The 20,914-nt window shown below is 53.7% G+C and overlaps 1 protein-coding gene across 12 annotated transcripts in view; it reads left to right on the forward strand.

Moving 5' to 3' along the window:
- The window catches only part of Dctn1 (dynactin subunit 1), a 32,807-nt gene extending 17,211 nt beyond the window's left edge, over window positions 1–15,596 (forward strand). For 3 of the 12 annotated variants that reach the window (XM_039107183.2, XM_039107184.2, XM_039107182.2), the window contains 27 exons: window positions 2,404–2,421; window positions 3,668–3,688; window positions 4,955–5,146; window positions 5,443–5,640; window positions 5,783–5,987; window positions 6,061–6,139; window positions 6,264–6,423; window positions 6,526–6,630; window positions 6,744–6,935; window positions 7,016–7,132; window positions 7,344–7,496; window positions 8,250–8,410; window positions 8,500–8,668; window positions 9,600–9,668; window positions 9,841–9,903; window positions 10,000–10,149; window positions 10,280–10,441; window positions 10,516–10,647; window positions 10,828–10,953; window positions 11,355–11,497; window positions 11,722–11,888; window positions 13,105–13,119; window positions 13,264–13,397; window positions 13,505–13,697; window positions 14,187–14,266; window positions 14,733–14,822; window positions 15,144–15,588. In XM_039107183.2, coding sequence (XP_038963111.1) covers window positions 2,404–2,421; window positions 3,668–3,688; window positions 4,955–5,146; window positions 5,443–5,640; window positions 5,783–5,987; window positions 6,061–6,139; window positions 6,264–6,423; window positions 6,526–6,630; window positions 6,744–6,935; window positions 7,016–7,132; window positions 7,344–7,496; window positions 8,250–8,410; window positions 8,500–8,668; window positions 9,600–9,668; window positions 9,841–9,903; window positions 10,000–10,149; window positions 10,280–10,441; window positions 10,516–10,647; window positions 10,828–10,953; window positions 11,355–11,497; window positions 11,722–11,888; window positions 13,105–13,119; window positions 13,264–13,397; window positions 13,505–13,697; window positions 14,187–14,266; window positions 14,733–14,822; window positions 15,144–15,281 — 3,432 coding nt within the window. In that variant the 3' untranslated portion in view covers window positions 15,282–15,588. Of the gene's footprint in view, window positions 1–2,403; window positions 2,422–3,667; window positions 3,689–4,954; window positions 5,147–5,442; window positions 5,641–5,782; window positions 5,988–6,060; window positions 6,140–6,263; window positions 6,424–6,525; window positions 6,631–6,743; window positions 6,936–7,015; window positions 7,133–7,343; window positions 7,497–8,249; window positions 8,411–8,499; window positions 8,669–9,599; window positions 9,669–9,840; window positions 9,904–9,999; window positions 10,150–10,279; window positions 10,442–10,515; window positions 10,648–10,827; window positions 10,954–11,354; window positions 11,498–11,721; window positions 11,889–13,104; window positions 13,120–13,263; window positions 13,398–13,504; window positions 13,698–14,186; window positions 14,267–14,732; window positions 14,823–15,143 lie in introns of all 12 variants that reach the window. The other 9 variants (XM_063285664.1, XM_063285665.1, XM_063285669.1 and 6 more) reach the window with 6 other exon arrangements.
- Window positions 15,597–20,914: the final 5,318 nt, after the last annotated feature.

A 20,914-nucleotide genomic window follows, 5' to 3' on the forward strand; every position in this document is an offset into this window, starting at 1 on the left:
GTCCAAAGCAGCACTCCGCTCGTTAGAGACAGACAGTTCTTCCATGCTCAAGACCCCCAGTTAGAGACTCCAGGTGCTCGGTAGCAAGTCACAGCTCAGTTGCTTTACAGGGCCTTCCCACTTAGCCAGGCTTGGCGGTGGAGGGAGGGCATCCTACAGCACTGGAGCTGAGGAAAGTGTGGTACAATGGTTGTGTAAGGAGGGGGTCAGGATGTTGCCTGCCTGCCGTTGAATCAGTGCTGTCATAAACGCCCAGCTTACCCTGCCCAATGGCTTTCACTGCCCCCCTCGACTAGTGTTTGCCCAAGGAGACTCATTCCTCCTTCCCCAGGATCTTGTCTGTTCCACCCCCTTGCTTCCACAGACTTTTCTTTAGGTCTTTTGAGAGGGTCTTACATTGTAGCTCAGGCTAGTCCAGAATTCACTATGTAGACCAGGCTAGCCTAGAATCTGTGGCAGTCCTCCTGCTTCAGCCTTAGTGCTGGAATTACAGGTGGGCCCATCATGCCCACCTCCTCTCCATGGACTTTTAAACACTTAAATTGCTGCCATGACCACTTCCTTACACCAGCCGTTGCCTTGGGCCTCTGCACTAGTTCGTCCTGCCCTGCATGTACCTGTCTGAGCCATGTGTGCAGTACTGTGAGCCCTTTGTTGCCAGCCTGTCTCAGGCCTTCCAGATGTCGCATGGGAAACTTTTGGATTGGGACCATAGGAGGGGGAAAGGAAGCTCCTTGTGGGCGTGGAAAACACTTGGAAGTCTTACCATGGTAGAAGCCACAGACTAGGACTTGTTTTTGATCCTGGGTCCTGGGTCTGGATAGGAATGGGAGTGTAAGGCAGACAATGCTGCAGAGAAGCTGGGCATGTTCCAGACACACGAGGACTTGCTTCATCCCTGGAGTGTTGTGTTGTGGTTGCTGCTCCAGTTTCTCCTCCTGTCGCTAAATAGAGAAGAGCATGAAACTGCAGTGTAAGACTGGAAGAGTCCTGGCTGCAGGCTGACATGACCCTGGTAGGGGCCTGAGCAATGTCCATGTCCTGGTGAAATGTGACAGCCTGGCCTTATGCTACAGCATGTTCCCTGCTCTCTCCAGGCTTATACCCTGATGGTTCAGTCCAAGCAGAGCATTTAGCCAGGATTCCCTATCATCCCACACAGAACAGCGAGGTCCAGAACAGAAGCCTGTGTGTGTGTGTGTGTGTGTGTGTGTGTGTGTGTGTGTGTGTGTGTGTGTGTGTATTTATGCGGATGGGTGTTTTGCTTGCATGTATATACTATATCTGAACTGTGCCAATGGAGGCCACAGGAGGGTGACGGATCACTCTGGGACTGAGTTACAAAGTGATTGTGAGTCACCAAGTTGGTGCTTGGAATTGAAACAGTCCTACACAAAAGCAGCCAAGGCTCTTAACCTCTGAGCCATTAGCCCCCCAAACCAGTGTTTTGAGAGGGAGTCAGGAAAGAATGTAGGTGTCACAAAAAAATACCTACCCTTTCTAGAAAGTCCTTTAGACATAGGCTTTGATCTCTCCAGCTTGGAGAGGTGAGGGAAGAACCCAACATTATCGTTAGAGCTGTTGCTATGCCACTGTCATGTCCCAAGACTCCTTAATCACTGTGTGCCCTTCAGAGCTGGGGCTGGGTGCTGGAGGGGTGCTCTGACTGTGTTCTGAATAAGAAGCCTAAGGGTTTCGCCAGTGTGTGCAAGAGAAGTGGACATGGATGGGCTTTTCAGGGGGAGTATAACTGTGACATAGGTTGATGGAGCCGGCAGGCCCCCTGTCCCTGTCCACAAATCCCTTGGCTCCATGAGGTGCTGTTTCTGCAATGGCCCCTGGCACAGCTTTTTGGAGCAAGGTCTTAGAGGTAGAGGAGAAGAGGAGCGCCATGCCAGAACGTGGTGAAGGGACTGGGAGGAAGGGCGGCTTTGCGCAGGACTTAGTACCATCAGGAGGAGGAGGAGCCATCCGGTTCTGGGTGGTTGCTAGGTGACCTAGGACTGGTAGCTCCACCCCCATGGAGCTGAGGAGGGTGGGTGCATGACGTCAGGTGGAGCTGCTGCTGCTGCTGCTGCGGCCACTGAGACTGCCATCAGCTTAAGCTGACGACCCGGGCCAGGCAAGGCTCCGGAGCCTGCTGGAGCTCACAATCGGCCGCCGTCCTGCTGTGCACCTGCCAGGGCCTGTGTCGCCGCAGCCGCCTTTTGCCGGCCCGGAAGCTAAGGCTGCATTGTTGGGATTTGATGCACTAATCTCTGTCTCCGCCGCCTTTCCCTCCCTCCCTCCCTCCCTCCCTCCCTCCCTTCGTCTGTCTTTCCTCCCTGTGTTTGTTTGCCCTCCTCTGTCCCTCCGTCTCTTTCCTCTCCTTGCTTTCTGTGGTTTTCTGCAATGATGAGACAGGCACCGACAGCCCGAAAGGTACTCTTGCTTGCTCTGGTCCTGCTGCTGGGTTGCCAGGGCGATGGAAGCAGGCTGCTGGGGTGGGGGTGGGGGCTGATTGACTTCATCAGTCTACCTGGCTGGGGGAGGAGGGTAAGGAAGAAGGGGTGCAGGTAGGGAGAGGTGTGTGTCACTACTGTGCCCCACCCTGGACATGTATATGTTCCTTGATCTACCTGCTTTGGACTGAGTCTGTACCAGGCCTTTTACCCAATGGCCTCACAGGCTTGGGCTTCAGGCAGACCCCACTGCAGTAGGGCCTGGGAGGGTTTCCTGGGGTCAGTGCACGAAGCAGGCCTACTTACCAACCTTTGCTGGAATGACTTACAGCTTGTTCTCCCAGCATCCTGCCTCCCCGGAGCTTGGGCTAGGGAGTTTACCAAGGCAGGTTGTGGACCCTAGAATAGTTTTTGATCCACAGCTGAAGTGAATTAGCCCTGAGCAGAGGGTGGAGGTTGGCCATCTTGGACTCAGTGTCTGCTCAAGCTGAATCTTGATTTGCTAGAGCCCCAGGCACAGGCAGCAAGCCTCTGGGAGTTGGCGCTAATTGCCCCTTAGCCACTTCAGAGTAACCCAGAGGCCTCCTGGGTTGCTTTGGGAAGAGTGATTTCTGAGGGTTGCTGCCCACCCCCACTTCCTCCAGCTGGAAGGGTTACTTTGCTGAGCTGTGGGCTTTTACTAATGCAGTATTCACAGTAGTGACACCTGAGCCCTCTACCCTAGGGAGGGAGCCTGCTGCAAGGCTGGGAGGGGATCAGCCCTTTTCTGTCTTAGTGATCTGAGCTCTCATTTCTGGGTGTCTGCACTCCTGCCATGGGGCCGGATCCTAGGGTGTCCTCTCTAGAGTCTAGCACTTGAAGGAAGAGGCTGACTTGGGGAAGTCCTTGGGAGAGGTGGCTGGGTGGGGCCCCTAGGCTGGTCTCTGGAGGCCTTCTTGCCAGCTGCTGCCTTTGGTCTCCTGTGGTTCAGCCTAGAGACCAGACTTGTGGGAGCTACAGAGGTCTGAAGGGGTGAGGCCTACAAGGGTTGGGTAAAAATGAGGGTTCTTCAGGCAGCAGGAGGTGTGAGCCTGGAGCAGGGACACTGAGTCCCCATGGGAGGTAGTGGGGCAGGGTTGGTGGGCTAGCCTAGTCCATTGCTGCTTCTACTCTCATTGCTACCTCTGTCCTCCTGCCACGACTCTCTTTCCTGACTCCTCCTCTTCTGGCTCCTGTTGCCTGTCCAGACCACAACTCGACGGCCCAAGGTGAGAACAAGCAGGTCTCTGTAAGCCACTGCTGAGTGCACATATATTTCAGGCATGTGCATGTATGTGGGCATGCATGCTAGCAAGTAAATGTTGGTTGCAGTATACCAAGGGAGAAGAGGAGCTTGAGGCTGGTAATTGGACTCCCTGGGAAAGTGATTTCTAGTTCTTTTTTGTTTTTATGTATATGAGTGTTGCCTGCATGTATGTATGTCATATGTGTGCCCTCAGAGGCCAAGAGAAGGTGTCAGATATTTTGGGATATGTGAGTGCTGGGACTCAAACCTGGGTTCTTTGGAAGAGTGGCCAGTTACTCTCCTGAGGCATCTTTCCAGGCCCTACAACTTGTAATATTTGAGAGGCCATCTTAGCCAATAGATTGGGTGTGGAAGAGCAGTAAGAAGGGTTATAGCTAATCAAGACAGGCTTTGATCAGCTTGGAAGGGTGCAATTAAAAGAAGTGAGTGCTCTGGGTGCCTGGGTGAGGGGTGGGAGCATTTGTGGGTAGTCTGGTGTTCAACATTACTGGGGCAGCACTGTCTACCCCAGGGTTTGTGGCTTCCTGAAAGCTGGCCAGCCCCCCCAACCCCCTCCAGCCTCAGCAGGAGCCTGGATTCTGTGACTTAGTTAGAGCTTTGTCGTGGGTGAGGAGGTAAGGGGTCAGCTCTACTTACCTTTCTTGGAGGGTAGTCTGTACAGTTTCCATCTCAGCCCAGTAACCTATAGGATCTGTTGATGTATACCAAAGCAGAGAAGACTAGGGAGGCTTACCAGGAGAGCAAGCCTGACTCCACCCTTTCGGCCCCGCCCTCTGTGAACAGGACAATTGAGAAGTCTCTAATCTGTTCTTTGCTTCTGGGAATGACATTGAGGCACTTTTTTCTGCTGGGGGAGTTGGACATGAGCCCAGCAAGCTAGGAATGGAGTATTAAGAAGTTGCTAGAATGATCACAAGTGGGTCACAAAGGGGAGTTCTGGGGAGTGAGATCCTGTTTTGAAGGTTAGGGCAGAGTGGGGAGGAATGTGGACACAGTGCCAAGGGAGGAACCTTATAATCTCATGTCTCCCGTCCTCTCTTCTTTTTCTCCACTGTCCATTGTCACTGCTACTTTCAACTCTGTCATTGTCCTCCCCTTACCCCGCTTTTGGTCCCATTGTGCTTTATACACTCTCTTTCTCTCCTCTGCCTCCTTTCCTTGTTCCCCCTCTTCCTTCCACACTCCCGTATTCTGTTTTCTTTGTGGTCTACTCTTGTCCTCTCAACAGCCTACTCGCCCAGCCAGTACTGGGGTGGCTGGGCCCAGTAGCTCCTTGGGCCCCTCTGGATCAGCATCAGCCGGTGAACTGAGCAGCAGTGAGCCCAGCACCCCAGCTCAGACTCCGCTGGCAGCACCCATCATCCCCACACCGGCCCTCACCTCTCCTGGAGCAGCACCCCCACTTCCTTCTCCCTCTAAGGTAAGGAGGAGTCAAGGCACCTCTGCAACCCTGGCCAGGGTTGGGGAAGACCTAGGACCGGAGTCAGAAAGAGTGGGGACATAGCGTGCTCCTGGCCGAAGTGTCCCCATCCTTCCTGCTCTTCTATATTCCCTCTGCGTCTCTCGTGCCGCAGTTTCCTCTTAGATGTTTGTAGGCCACCTGCTCCTGGTTCTCAGTCTAGGGAAAGGCTTTTATACATTCTTATCTTTGCTTCAGCTCAGTTTTGTTAGGGTGGGGCAGGAGCTGTGCACAAACCATGGGCTTCCTCTTGGCAGGAAGAGGAAGGGCTGAGGGCCCAGGTACGGGACCTGGAGGAGAAGCTGGAGACCTTGCGTCTGAAACGCTCAGAAGACAAAGCAAAGCTGAAGGAGCTGGAGAAGCACAAGATCCAGCTGGAGCAGGTGCAGGAATGGAAGAGCAAAATGCAGGAGCAGCAGGCGGACCTGCAGCGGCGCCTCAAGGAGGCGCGGAAGGTGCGCCTCGGATGGAGCTGGTGCCGGGAAGGTGGAAGGACCCAAACAAGGGAACTGGGAACTAGGCTGGGCTATAGGGTGCCCCGGAAGAAAGGGCAGCGTGGGAGTCGCTCTGGTTGCTCCACTGACTTCTAACCTCCAGGAAGCCAAGGAGGCACTGGAGGCAAAGGAGCGCTACATGGAGGAGATGGCAGACACAGCCGACGCCATCGAGATGGCCACTCTGGACAAGGAGATGGCCGAGGAGCGGGCCGAGTCCCTGCAGCAGGAGGTGGAGGCACTGAAGGAACGAGTAGACGAACTCACCACAGACTTGGAGATCCTCAAGGCTGAAATTGAAGAGAAAGGTAGGGGACGAGGAGCAGGAGTGGGGCCAGCTGGTGCAGCAGGACTGGCATGAACACCCCGTCGCTCTTACAGGCTCTGATGGGGCTGCGTCCAGCTACCAGCTCAAACAGCTGGAGGAGCAGAATGCCCGCCTGAAGGACGCCCTGGTGAGGTAGGCCTTTCTCTGTCCCCTCCTGCCTCAGGTGTCAGCACTCGTCACCTTGTGACCGACCACCCTTTCTGCCATCTCTGTCTTCCCTTTGACTCTTTCCTTTGCTGCTTCCACTTCTGCACAGGATGCGAGATCTCTCTTCCTCAGAGAAGCAGGAGCATGTGAAGCTCCAGAAGCTCATGGAAAAGAAGAACCAGGAGCTGGAGGTTGTGAGGCAGCAGCGTGAGCGTCTTCAGGAGGAACTGAGCCAGGCAGAGAGCACCATCGATGAGCTCAAAGAGCAGGTCTGAGAACACAGCCCTCACCCACCCCTGCAGCTCCCACTGCCCCTCCTGCATCTGGACCCTTAAGATGGCACTTTTCCCTGTCCCTTCCCCTTGACACAGGTGGACGCTGCTCTGGGAGCTGAGGAGATGGTGGAGATGCTGACTGACCGGAACCTGAATCTGGAGGAGAAAGTGCGAGAATTACGGGAGACTGTGGGGGACTTGGTAAGAAGAGAGCAGGTCCCTGACTTCTGACCCTGATGGAGAATATTTGGAGGGACCGTTCCGCCCTGCCATCTTGACCCTACATGTATGCTCTTCCCTGCTCTGCCGTCCAGGAAGCGATGAATGAGATGAATGACGAGCTGCAGGAGAACGCACGCGAGACAGAACTGGAGCTGCGTGAGCAGCTGGACATGGCAGGCGCCCGAGTAAGGGAGGCCCAGAAGCGAGTGGAAGCCGCCCAGGAGACGGTCGCCGACTACCAGCAGACCATCAAGAAGTACCGCCAGTTGACTGCCCACCTACAGGTGCCTGCCTCGCCTCTGGTCTCTGATCAAGGTAACCCTAGGGTTCCCAGGACCCACTGTGCATCACTGTCTGCTCTCAGGATGTCAATCGGGAGCTGACCAACCAGCAGGAAGCGTCTGTGGAGAGACAGCAGCAGCCACCGCCAGAGACTTTTGATTTCAAAATCAAGTTTGCTGAGACCAAGGCTCATGCCAAGGTCAGGAAAGTGGGCACCTTAAAGTCAGGGGTGTTGGAGAGCCCGGGCAGAGGAGGGGTAGCTGTGGGCTGACTTGGGGTGGGGTTCTGGACTTGGTGCTTAGGGTGGCAATTGTGGAAGAATCCTGGCCTGGACCTAACCTAGAAACAAAGGGCCTGGTGTTTCTGCAGCTTTGCATCCAGCCTGAGATCCCTTCTCCCTGTCCTTACAGGCGATCGAGATGGAGTTGAGGCAGATGGAAGTTGCCCAGGCCAACCGGCACATGTCCCTGCTGACGGCCTTTATGCCTGACAGCTTCCTTCGGCCAGGGGGAGACCATGACTGTGTCCTGGTGCTGCTGCTCATGCCCCGACTCATCTGCAAGGTATGGCCAGTGAGTCAAGAAAACCATTCAGTGTACTGTGAGCCAAGGCACTGAGGATGTGAGGGGAAGGGGGCAGGCACCAGCTGTCCACACAGCCTCTGAGGTAGGGCGGGTACTCCTGCTCAGCAGGGACTCAGTGAACACAGCCAGCTGCCACATTCAGGAGCCCTGTGTCTGCATTCCACAGCTGCACATCAGAGTGTTTGGAGAAAAGCCTTGTGCATGCACACTTTTTCTCTCACTGTTCTCTGAACAATCCAGTATATCCTTGGTATCACTTAGCTTGTGTTAGGTACCATCAGTAACCTAGAGGTGGTTTAACATGTACAGGTGTGTGCACATAGGTTACATGCAGATCCTGAGCATTTTACATGAGGCAGTCAAACATCATGTGCTAGTGTTTACAGGAGGGGTCTGAAACCAGTCCCCTCCAGATAGGAGAAAGTATCCAAGGAGGAGAAGGAGCCTCCTGGTGAGGCAGTTGGTGATTTCTTTAGCCGAGGGTAGAGGTTACTAAAGGAATGACATTTAAACTGGAGTAGAGGTAGCCCTAGGTGCTGGAGGATATGTGGCAGGGAATCTAGGCAGATTACGACCCTGCTCTGCCCTGAGCCTCCTGCCTGTTAAGAGCCGTGTCTGCTCTCCTCCACGTGTGCATCCCCTGCACATAGTCGCTTAGCTGTGTCATGACTCTTGGACTTGTGTTCTTTGTCCTCAACTCCCAGCTCCAGTGCCCTGGTCTTCTTCCCACAGGCAGAGCTCATCCGGAAGCAGGCCCAGGAGAAGTTTGACCTGAGTGAGAACTGTTCGGAGCGGCCTGGGCTGCGAGGGGCTGCTGGGGAGCAGCTAAGCTTTGCCGCCGGGCTGGTGTACTCGCTGAGTCTGCTGCAGGCCACACTGCACCGCTACGAGCAGTAAGAGACTCCTCAGCCCCTCCCTTGTACCCTGGGCCATGTAACTGCCTGGAGACCGTGCCCTCATGGAGCCCCTTTCTGGTCCTCAGTGCCCTCTCTCAGTGCAGCGTGGACGTGTACAAGAAGGTAGGCAGCCTGTACCCGGAGATGAGTGCCCACGAGCGCTCCTTAGATTTCCTCATCGAGCTGCTGCACAAGGATCAGCTGGACGAGACTGTCAACGTGGAGCCCCTCACCAAGGCCATCAAGTACTACCAGGTCTGGGGCCGGAGTTCAGGTCGGGGGAAATGGCAGGGCAGGAAGGGATTCATACCTACTGAGAGTTCTTGCCAGGGTGTACAAGGTTTTATGGCCGTGGTTGGCTTCTTGAGACCAGTTTGCTCTGCTTTTCTTTTTATTGTTGTTTGGGGTTGGTTTGTTGCTGTTGAAGGGGAACAGTATAATTTTTTTGTTTTGTTCTTTTGAGACTGGGTCTCATGTAACCCAGGCTGACCTTTAACTTGCTGTGTAGCGGAAGATAACCTTGAACTCCTGATCTTCCTGCATCCATCCCAAATGTTGAGATGCATGTATGTACATGTGTACTGTGTGGTACAGTGTGCATGTAGAGGTCATACGACAACATGAAGCAGTTGACTCTTTCTTTCCATCATATGGGTCTTGAGGTTTGAACTTGGGAGCAAGTGTCTTTATCACTTAGCCATTACTAGCTGCTTTTAATTTTTTTTTTAATTTTTTTTTTATTTATTCATTTATTATATATAAGTACACTGTAGCTGTCTTCAGATACACCAGAAGAGGGCATCAGATCTCTTTACAGATGGTTGTGAGCCACCATGTGGTTGCTGGGAATTGAACTCATGACCTCTGGAAGAGCAGTCGGGTGCTCTTAACCGCTGAGCCATCTCTCCAGCCCTTACTAGCTGCTTTTATAAGACGGCATCTCCCTGTAGCTCAGGCTGGCCTCCAACTCCTGATGCTCTTGTCTTAGCCTCCCCAGTGCCAGGATTGTGGGCCACCAGTCCCACTTCTTGTTTGTCTGATACGAACTTGCCTTGTGATGTCACTGCCTAGAGGTTTTAGAAAGCTTTGAACCTTTGAAGACCACAGTGTCTCCAGTTTGGGAGTAGGGCATCCCCCAGCTCTTGCCCTTCCCAAGACTGAAGGCTGCCTCTGTTGTCCTCCCCAGCATCTGTACAGCATCCACCTCGCTGAGCAGCCCGAGGAGTCCACCATGCAGCTGGCTGACCACATCAAGGTGACGTGTCTGCATCGTGACTAAGCTTCTATAGAGATGAGGGAGGGAAATGGGACCGAGAGGTCTGTGAAAGCAGAGGACCTGTGCACACGGGATAGAAGATGCGTCCCAGGGATGAGGATGGTGATGGAGCTCCCGTGAGGGGCCGAGACTCATGTTTCTTCCTGTACAGTTCACCCAGAGTGCCCTGGATTGTATGAGCGTGGAGGTGGGGCGGCTGCGTGCCTTCTTGCAGGTGAGGGCTCACCTGGATCTGAGGAGTTCTTCCCTATCCTTTCCCCTCCCCTCCCCCAGTGCTGATGGCAGTTGTCTGTTTCCTTCTCCCGAGTAGGGTGGGCAGGAGGCAACAGATATTGCTCTTCTTCTGCGAGACCTGGAAACATCCTGCAGTGACATCCGTCAGTTCTGCAAGAAGATCCGACGGCGAATGCCAGGGACGGATGCTCCTGGGATCCCAGCAGCGCTGGCCTTCGGCTCACAGGTTTAGGGCTGAGCAGAAACAGGAGGGGCCGAGCACGTTGAGATCCGGGTCTGGTCAGGGGGTTGAATTGGGAAGCCAGGAAGTGTGATGGTGGACCAGGATGGGCTCCTGACTCTGGCCTGTCACACAGGTGTCTGACACACTCCTGGACTGCAGGAAGCACCTGACGTGGGTGGTAGCTGTTCTGCAGGAGGTGGCAGCTGCAGCCGCCCAGCTCATCGCCCCCTTGGCAGAGAACGAGGGGCTGCCCGTGGCTGCACTGGAGGAGCTGGCTTTCAAAGCAAGCGAGCAGGTTGGCCCGGAACCGTGGGGTCTGCGGAGGCTCTAGCTGTTGCCAGCTTCTCATACCTGCTCTTGGCTGTGCAGATCTACGGGAGCCCCTCCAGCAGCCCCTACGAATGTCTGCGCCAGTCATGCTCCATCCTCATCAGCACGATGAACAAGTTGGCCACAGCCATGCAGGAAGGCGAGTATGACGCAGAGCGGCCCCCGAGCAAGGTAGGTGGAGGTTTCTGGGGACTCAGCACCTTGTGGAGAGTGGGGAGACTGGAGGGAGGGGCGTCCTGCCTAAAAGTCAGGTGATTTTCCTGTGACTGGAGTGGTCTCTTTCCCCCGCCTCCACCATCTGACCCACTCTATCCTTCCCCTGCCTCCACCATCTGGCCCACTGTCTTTTAGCCTCCTCCAGTTGAACTTCGGGCTGCAGCACTGCGTGCAGAGATCACAGATGCTGAAGGTCTGGGTTTGAAGCTTGAGGATCGAGAGACAGTCATCAAGGAGTTAAAGAAGTCACTCAAGATTAAGGTATGGAGGACTGGAGAGATGGATCAGTGGTTAAGAGCTGCTCTTCAGGGGACACTGGTTTGATCCCCAGCACTCACATGGTGGCTCATGACTATCTGTAACTCTAGTCCTAGGGGACCCAATGCCCTCTTCTGGCCTTTGAGGGCACCAGGTACACATATGGTACTCAGACATACATGCAGACAAAAGAACATATAATGTAAATTAATTAATTGAAACAATTAAGCTAAAGGCTGGGAAGTGTGGTGGGACTTGGCAATGTCGGGTGCTGGGTGGGAGCTGAGGAAAGAGGTGGAACCTGCAACTAGGTGTCATCTGGGAAGGTGCTCCACGTCCCACAGCCTAACGTGGTCCTGTGGCTCTGGGAGGATGCTGAGGAACTGAAGTGTTGCCTTATCTAGGGAGAGGAGCTGAGTGAGGCCAACGTGCGGCTGAGCCTCCTGGAGAAGAAGCTGGACAGCGCTGCCAAGGATGCTGATGAGCGAATCGAGAAAGTTCAGACTCGGCTGGAGGAGACGCAGACCCTGCTACGGAAGAAGGAGAAGTGAGCGCCGTCCTGGGGCCCCGAGTCCTCTCCCCGTCCTGCTCTGCAGTTTTCTGTCGATAGTGACTCCTTTAGCCTTGTAGTGTGACTACCCCAGTTTTCTTTTCCTACTCTCCTGTCTCCCTCCAGCCATGCCTCAGGTTGCCTCTGAGGGCCTGCCCTCAAGACCTGAAAGTCGTGGGCTGTGAGGAGGGAGGTGTCTGAACCCATGTTCTCTCCCACAGAGAGTTTGAGGAGACAATGGATGCACTCCAGGCTGACATAGACCAGCTGGAGGCAGAGAAGACAGAGCTCAAGCAGCGCCTGAACAGCCAGTCCAAGCGCACTATTGAGGGACTCCGGGGCCCCCCTCCATCAGGCATTGCTACCCTGGTCTCTGGCATTGCTGGTGGTAAGTATGGTGGCATTGGCCCAAAGGAGGCTGACTTGACTGTCCTCTCTTCTGACCTCAGTTTGACTTCAGGTGCTTGCCTATACCCTAGGTGTTCAGCCAAGAACATGCCTGCCCCAGTTTCACGCTGCCTATTTCATTGGGGTTTTATTTTCCTTGAAAATACGCTCACAGACCTCTGTATAAAGTAGCATGCGTGCTACCAAGACTGTCAGTAAAGGTGGATGGCGACTGAGTTAGGCCTGGGAGCTGTCCCTCTGGACCTGCCATCTGGCCTTTCTGTCTCAGCCAAGACACCAGAGAGGCCAGGCCACACTGCTGGAGTGTCCAGCCTCGTGTGAAGCCAGTATCTGATGGCCTGCAGTGTGCCTACTTCATTCCATGGCTTCCGTCCTGACCTATTCTTAGGTTCTTAATGAGGTTGGGGAGCCTTGTGTGGAGTTTGTGTCCTCCAGGCTGTTTCCCTGTCCCTGTCCCTCTCCGATCCCATTGCCCTGGTTTGTTTCTACCCCGCTTTCAGTATGTGCTTAACATTTTCACTCAAGAGAACAATCTAGTCCCATGGTTAAACCACCAGGATCTCTGGCCTTTCCTCACTGCTCATCTTACCTGAGGTCTTGCCCTTATCAAAGGCCTAGTCATAGATATGACCTGACTCAGGACGGTGACCAAGTGCCTTTGTGACAGCGTGCTCCCACAGTATAGGCAGCCCCATGTGCTTTGAGAGGGAACCTTTTGATTCACCATTTTGTGTTTCAGTATAGCTCTTAAACAAATTCCACTTCTGGATTAATGAACACCCCATCAGACAAGGGAGGCACTTACCTCAGAGCAAGGGGAAGCCTGAGGAGCAGAGCAGGGCCTTCACCTCCTTCCCAGACTTTGCAGCTGGAGCACTCAGGGTGCAGAGGTGCATGCAGCCTCTGAGGTGTCCTGTGCCTTTCCTGGATGGAGCAGGGGTCAGGGAGGCGGGAGCAGCCTCACCACATGCTTCCTGCAGTCACTCAGTTTACCATTCTCTCAGAGGTGCCCTGACTCACGGCCTTGTCCGCCTTTATCTCCTTTACACCCCAAAGGCAGAGGCAGGGTCTTAGAAGTGTTGGTGGTGAGGAAAAGGGTCTTCTGCATGTTGTGCCCAGAGTTCCTCTGCTTTGTCCAATGTCCCCATATTATCTAATCGCTCTCTCTCTTTTCTGCTCCCCCATGGGCTCTCCAGAGGAACAACAGCGAGGTAGAGACCTACCCGGGCTGGGGTTTACCAAGGCACTGGGACTGGAGACAGCATCAGAAGTGGAGGTGGGGATGGGGAAGGTAAAGAGCCCAGTTTTCAATCCTGTGCACCCAGGACTGATGATATTCTGCATGCTGTTCACAGGGGGCACTCCTGGGCAGGCTCCAGGCGCCTTGCCAGGCCCGGGGCCGGTGAAGGACTCACCACTGCTGCTTCAGCAGATCTCTGCCATGAGGTTACACATCTCTCAGCTCCAGCATGAGAACAGCATCCTCAGAGTAAGGCACTCGGGAATGTGGGCCCTGAGCTCGCCTGCCCATCAATGGTCAGCCGAGGCCACTGGTGCCTCTGAACCACTTACTCTGTTCCCTTCACCTCCTGACAGGGAGCCCAGATGAAGGCGTCCTTGGCAGCTCTGCCCCCTCTGCATGTTGCAAAGTTTTCCCTCCCACCCCATGAGGGCCCTGGTGGTAACCTCCTGTCTGGGGCACTGTATCGCAAGACCAGCCAGCTGTTGGAGAAACTAAACCAACTGAGCACTCACACCCACGTAGTAGACATCACCCGAAGCAGCCCGGGTATGTACCTCTGCTCCTGAGAAGATGGCTGCAGCCACTCTGACCCCAGGCTCTTCCCAGCTGTCTTCAGTAGCTTCAGGATTGTTTCCCTGATTCTTGTGCATAGTCTCTCCCTACTCTATCTCTCCCGTCTCTCTCTCCTTTCTTCTCTGATACTGGGGTCCAGCTGAGGGCCTCAAGCCTGCTACACTGGTGCTCTGTGGCCTAGGCCACCCTCAGACTCAGACCTGCACCAGCCTCGGCCTCCCTGAGTGCTGGAATTAAAGTGTGCGCCACCACACCTGGTCTCAGTACGTTGCCCAGGCGGACCTTGAACTTCAGACCCTCCTCCCCCAATCTGTCAGTGGCCTTCTAGGCCTTCCCACCAGAGCCAGTTTACTCTTTCTCTCTGAAGTGCTTGTTGTATGTGGGTTCAGTCCCCATGTGTCCGACCGTGCAGTTCGGCTGCTTGGATGGACTTAGTGTCCTGACATTTCTCCCTCCGCACAGCTGCCAAGAGCCCATCCGCTCAGCTTATGGAACAAGTGGCCCAGCTCAAGTCTCTGAGCGACACCATCGAGAAGCTCAAGGTCAGTCACATCCTACCTTCCCACACTGAGCTCCCTGGGGTAGCCAGGCTCTCGTAGGTGCTCTGTGCTTGCTCTGTGCTCTGTGGCACACTGCAGTGCAGGTGGGAGGAGCTGATCGATAAATTCAGTCAACAAAGTGGGTGACTAGCGCCATCTTTAGGCTGATGAGCCGCCAGTGCTGACGGGGTGACTCTGGGATGTGTGGCTGCAGTTTGTCATCTGAAATCACTGGAGGGGCAGCATGTTTGCAGCGACTTCCTAGACGCAATGGACAGAGTTAGGCCTTAAAGAATGGAGGCGTGTACAGGAGGGAGGGATGCTGGATGGGCCTAGACCAGAGACAAGAACAGAAGAACAGTGATGGGAAGCCACCCTCCCCTGGAGCTAGCGTTGCTGTGAAGCGGAGGAGGTCTTGAGCTATTGACTGGAGCCCCTACATGAACCCTGCCTCCCTCCTCCTCCCCAGGATGAGGTCCTCAAGGAGACAGTAACTCAGCGTCCTGGAGCTACTGTTCCCACTGACTTTGCCACCTTCCCTTCATCTGCCTTCCTGAGGGTAAGGGGGAGCATGGGGTGGGAGACGGTGCTCCCGTGGGGTGCAAGAGGCCCAGCCTCAGAGCCTGCTTTACCCGGCAGGGCCAAGTCTGGTTTGCACAGGACCAGAAGTGCTTCCAGCACGTAGAGATTGGAATATTGTAGCGAATAGACTCAGGTTACCTTGCTAGACCACCCTTGCTCTCATTTGAAGCGTTACTGTGGTGTCAGAACCCAGAAGCCTGTTTCCCAGGGGTTGCCACAGTCTAGTACTCAAGAACCCTCAGTGCCTATAATCAAGAGAGCCATTAACCTGAGGCCCTCTTTCTCTTCCCAACACAAGGCCAAGGAAGAGCAGCAAGACGACACAGTCTACATGGGCAAAGTGACCTTCTCGTGTGCGGCAGGCCTCGGACAGCGACACCGCCTGGTGCTGACCCAGGAGCAGCTGCACCAGCTTCACGGTCGTCTCATCTCCTAAGCACTCCTTCCCTGCCTTCCCTTTGGTCCCACTGCCCAGTGCACGGCCACCTCAGCCACTCCCGGGTTGAACCACATGCTAACTTCTTGAGTGGTTCACCTTCGCCTGGTCTGGTCAGGGTTCTGCTACTTCCGTAACCTGGGTTTGCCTGTTTACCCCTGGCCTCTTCCATATTTGCTGTTCATCTGCTCCCTCTTTCCTGAGGGGCCTCAGGGCATTGGAGGGGGCTGACACCCCTCCACTACAGATTGAGTGAGGTCTCCCTGACTGAGGACTTCACCCCTTGATTAAAGCAACTTCTGCTTCACTGCTTTCCGTGTGGCTCTGAGAGTGGGACTGGCTTTGGGACAGGTGGAGGAGGGCTGGTATAGAAGCCATGTGCCCAGCGAGGCTGGATGGCCTGCTCTGGGGATGGGGGCGGCGCTGCACCCTCTGTGTGCACTAAGCTGAGGGGAAGGGAGCCTGGTGGGACTCAGGAGTCCATGTAGGAAGCTTGGAGGGCAGAAACCCATAGCCCATCCAGCTCTGTTCCACTCCCTGCAGCTTCAGTTTCTAGAGCTGGCTTTCATGCATTGACCATCTCTTTCATCAGACTTGGGGCTCAGATTAACATTTACTAAGGCAGGGAAACTCAGGCAGCAGAGCAGTAAGAAGTGAAAAAAAAAAAAAACTGCACTAAAACTCACTCCAAATCACTGATATAGGAAGCTGCTATTATGACTTCTTGGAATTTCTGGTCTTGATTTAGAGCTGTTAAAATCCTTACAGGAGTGAGACTTGGGGGCCTGTGAGCAGCAGGGTAGAGTTTCAGAGTTAGTCTAGGCGCTCACTGACCAGCTGTTCAAGGTGCTCCCTCATTACCCACGTGGGAAAAGACGTGCAAGGATCTGGTCCAGCGGGGCTAGGACCCGGGAGTGGGCCTGGCTGGGGAACAGCAGCTTGGGAAGAGCCAGGGGCCTCGTGCAGTCACAGCACCCGCTGGAAGGACAGTGCTGTGTGGGGTTTGGAGACGCTGTCTCTAGCCTGCCTTGTTGGGGTCTGGGAAAGAACTTTAGGTAACATTCTCAGGGATCGTACATGGCTAATGCCATCTTAGATGCTAAAGTTTAACTTGCCGTGTATCAGGGGAGCCTGGGATGGAGGGCTTGGCTGCCGCAGAACTAATGACAAGGTTACTTTGTGTGTGAGCGCTCTAGGATTTGAACCCAGGTACTTAGGAATGGTAGGTAATTGCTCTGTCACTGTCTTGGTAGATGAGAGTCTCTACTTCATCTCTCCAACGTTGGCTTCTCTGGTGCTAAGAAAACCACAGGCCACACATCTATCCCCGACGTTGTGTCACGTTCCTGTCCTTTCTCCCAAATGACTGACCTGCCTCTGACTGGTGGTCAGGATACTCAGGGGCAGGACTCAGTGACTTCCAGGTGTGGTGGCACATACCTTTAACCCCGCACTCAGGAGGCAGGGGCAGGCAGGTGTCTGAGTTCAGGGCTAGGATGGGCTACACAGTGAGACCCTATCTCAAAAAAGTCCGAAAACCGAATAATAATTATTGAACAACCTGTGTGATACTTTGAAGTTAAGCATGTTTGGATTTCCCCCATGCTTTCACTTTGGTGGCAGGTTCTCAAAGTAGGACTACACTCTGGATTCCTGGGTTCTTCCATTCTGTGACATACGGGCTCCCTCCCTGTGAGTGCCCTACAGGATCTCAAAGTTCAACGTGTCCAATGTCCTAGGTGTGTGTGTGTGTGTGTGTGTGTGTGTGTGTGTGTGTGTGTGTACGCGCGCACACTCGCGCGCAGGCCAAAGCACAGCTTCACTGCTTCACTGGAACTCTGGGCTTGTTGACCACCACACCCAACTCTTCCTAGAACTCCAATTCAGGTCTTCATGCTCAAACAGCAGCAAGCCCTTCAATTGAGCCATCTATCTTCCCCCGGCGTCCATCTTTAAATGCTGTCTCTGATTTTCCACCTGCTGTTCACTGCCTCTCCTCACCCAGTTCTGCCCACCACTGCTGGGTGAGTGCATCTAAAAGGCAATGTAGTGGAGCTTCATCCTGAAATAAAATGACCCCTCTAAGTGCCTAGAACTTAAAAGATAAGTTTTTTGAGATTCACAAGACCATGAACTATTAGATTCTGCCCATTTTTCCAGTCTCTTGTGGGTCTGCCCTCCAAGTGTGCCCAGTGTCCCAGCTTTAGTTAATCACTGGCGTTCTCATACTCACCTGTGCTATGAGCCCTCTCCCTATGGAGGAAAGAAGCCATTTGACTCCCTTCCTAGTCTCCACTCCTTCCCTTTACCCCAACCCCCCTCACTGAGAACATTCTCTCAGAATTGCCATTCCAGTGGCTGCTTGGCTATGGCTCTTTGAGGCCTGTTTGGTGTGTATGGGTTCCTCCTGTGGCACATCTATTTCTATTGTCACTGTCACTTAACTCTTCTGCCTCCCACTTTGGAGGCATCCCCCTGCATCCCCAGTCACAGGAGAAGGGCCCATGTTAAGCAGAGTGTGAGTTCTGGACGTGGATTTGAGGTACTAGTGAGGATGTTGTGTGGGTGGATTCATACCTGTTCTGCTTGGGCCCATCATTGGTGCGGAGCTCAGCAGGGAAGTTCAAATTGGAGTGAGTTGGGAATGTGTCCCCATGGTGGTTGAGGGAATTATCTGGCTGAGTTTACTGTCTTAGCAGCCCCACCCCCACCCCTCACAAGCCCTCCCTGGATAGACCACATACAAGCACCACGCCTGCCTGGATGGAGAGGGAGCTCCTCTACTGTCACTGGAGGGTGTTAGCTCTCTTCCCTCTTGCTGTGGTTTCACACAATATGGCGTATCATCCATGTCCCGTAGGATGAGGGAAACAGTAGGCACTGGACTGCAGGAGTCACAGAACAGAGCTGGAAACTACAGCAGCAGCAAGACTTTCAGAGGGTGCAGAGAGCAGTGAGGGCAGAGACCTGGGCCGAGAACTAAGCACCCCCACCTCCACCCCAAGTACAGCTGGGGAAGCAGCCGCCAGGGCCCTTAGGAAGTGTCTGGGCAGAAGTGTAATCTGAAGGCAACTGAACAGGGACCGGTTGAATCTTAGAGTAGAGCTTTACTCAGAGAAGAGAGCATTATCTCCCTGAAGACTGTCTTCCAGCTCATCACCAGAGCCAGTCATTCTGGATCTCATTGCTCCCCTCTGCTCAGGTGCTCAGCCACATATCTGGGACCGGGGATGTCTGGGTGTCCCTTTGTCATCCTTTGTTCTCTCCCAGAGGCAACTGATATGTGAGTTCAGCTGGTGTCGGCCTTGTACCCCACCGAGTACGTTTGGGCAGGAGGAATAACACAGAAAAGCCTTACCAGTATAAGTTCAGGCGAAGACAGCAAGAACATGTATGTGTTGATCTGCTGTGACAGTGTCCCTGTTCCTCCCTCCTGTCTCTGTCAAATAAGAGCTCAGAGACAAGTAAGCTCTGGAGGTAAGCCTGGTAGTTTCCTGATGCCCTGGGGGATGGGAGCCCTGGAAGCAGAAGCGGGTTGTGCTGGCAAGAGAAGCGACAGAGGCCCTCACCTGTACTGTGGCTTCCCAGTTTCCCTATCCGTTGGCTCACTGGAGAGAGTCATGGAGCTGATGGTCTTAGGTGGTGAGTGGATGGCCAGACAGATGTCAGTGGGGTTGATTCGTGGGAACTGAGATGAGACGATGGAGAAGCCTGCTGGCTTCTTTGCACCAGGGATGGAGCAGACAGCATAGTAATTAGTCATGTTCCAGACTCCCACGAGCTAGAACCAAACAGATGGGCTGGCAGTGGGCAGAGGCAGCGTGTGAAGACTATTAACTCTGTCCCGTAGGAGCCTTCTCTTTTTAGGTTTCTTGAGCAGATTCCTGGGTCCAATGTCACGTGCCCAACATGAAAGCCGCTTTGTGGAGCATGGGAGGTGGGGTTTGCTGTGTAACCAGTACAGTACAGTCAGTTTTTCTGTCTGTCACAGGAGGCCAGAGGCGCTTACCCTGAGTGCTATTTCCTTAGATGATCTTTTTAAAGTTTAAACATATGCATTTGTTTGTATTTGTTTGTTATGGTTTTTGAGACAGTGTCTCACTACATAGCACTGGCTAGCCTGGAGCTTGCTATGTAGAGCAGGCTGGCCTTGAACTCACAGGGACTCACTTTTATTACTTAAGAATGTAATGAAAAATGTTTAATGGAGTGGTGGGCTTACAGTCACCACTTAGCTGGTTTACTGCTCCTTGAAGACCATATTGTTATTCACCACCCATTGTTCCCTGCCCTTCACGATCCCTGCTGACTGTTCATTTCCCTCACCGCTAAGGCTGCCATGAGCCTCAGCAGACCCTCTTACAGTCTAAGTCTTTCCCAGGATTCCTGGCTGGGCCCCTCAGCTGCAGCACTGGCCTGTCAGGGCCCTGTAGACTACACACGTCAGCTGGTTTCTCCTCCCGAAGAGACCCTCCTGACCTGGGCTCAGGCCAGGACTGGCATTCTGGCAGCTCGTCAGGGCACACACAAGCAGCTGAGCAAGGTGTGAACAGAACCTTTATGCACTCGAGGAGTGAGCAAGGCTTCCCTGTGCATTGTGAAGTCAGACACGAATCTAAGCTGCTTTTAATTCATTCATCTTCTCAGTCCTTCACCAAAAACAGGGGAATGATGTGTACTCTTTGTTCACATTCCTGGAAACAAAAACTAAGGTTTCTGCATATCAACTGATGATGATGATGACGATGATGATGGTGATAATGATCATGGAGAGGAGGAGGAGGAGGAGGAGGAGGAGGAAGAGGAGGAGGAGGAGGAAGAGGAGGAGGAGGAGGAGGAGCATGTGTTTCTGAAGTCCAAGCCAGCCTCAAACTTACTACATAACCAAGGATATGACCCTCCTGCCTGAATGTGCCAGGACATTGGGTTTATTTGGTGATGGGAATGGAACCTGGGGCAGTAAGTGTGTTAGGCAAGCACTCCTATACTGAACTGCTGGATTCACAGGCTTAATTGTTCTGCCTCCCCTCCCCTCCCCTCCCCTCCCCTCCCCTCCCCTCCCCTGCCCTGCCCTGCCCTGCCCTGCCCTGCCCTGCCCTGCCCTCTCCTCTCCTCTCCTCTCCTCTCCTCTCCTCTCCTCTCCTCTCCTCTCCTCTCCTCTCTCTCTCTCTCTCTCTCTCTTTCTCTCTCTCTCTCTCTCTCTCTCTCTCTCTGTAGGGTTTTACTAGGTAGCTTTGGTTAGCCTAGAACTCTCTGTGTAAACCAGGCTGTTCTCAAAATCATAAATCTGCCCTCACCTGTGCCTCCCAGTGCAGGGATTAAATGTATGACCCAGTCTTGTTGTTGTCACATTTATTTATTGTGTGTGTGCATAGGCCAGAGACAGCCTTCAGGAGTCAGTCCTCTCACCATGTGTGTGTGGATGGGACTCATCTCACACAGTTTGGTAGAGGGAAAGAAAGACCTTGGTATGCAGCTCTGGCTGGGCTCAGATTTTCAGTCTTTCTGCCTCAAGTCTCCCGGGTGCTACGATTATAGGCACCGACTACCATACCCAGCTTATGTAATTTGTTTTTAATTTTTAATTTTAATTTGTTTTATGTGCATGAATGATTGTCCTCCAAACCAAGCAA

This window comes from Rattus norvegicus, chromosome 4, assembly GCF_036323735.1.
Source record: "Rattus norvegicus strain BN/NHsdMcwi chromosome 4, GRCr8, whole genome shotgun sequence".
Classification (NCBI taxonomy): domain Eukaryota; kingdom Metazoa; phylum Chordata; class Mammalia; order Rodentia; family Muridae; genus Rattus; species Rattus norvegicus.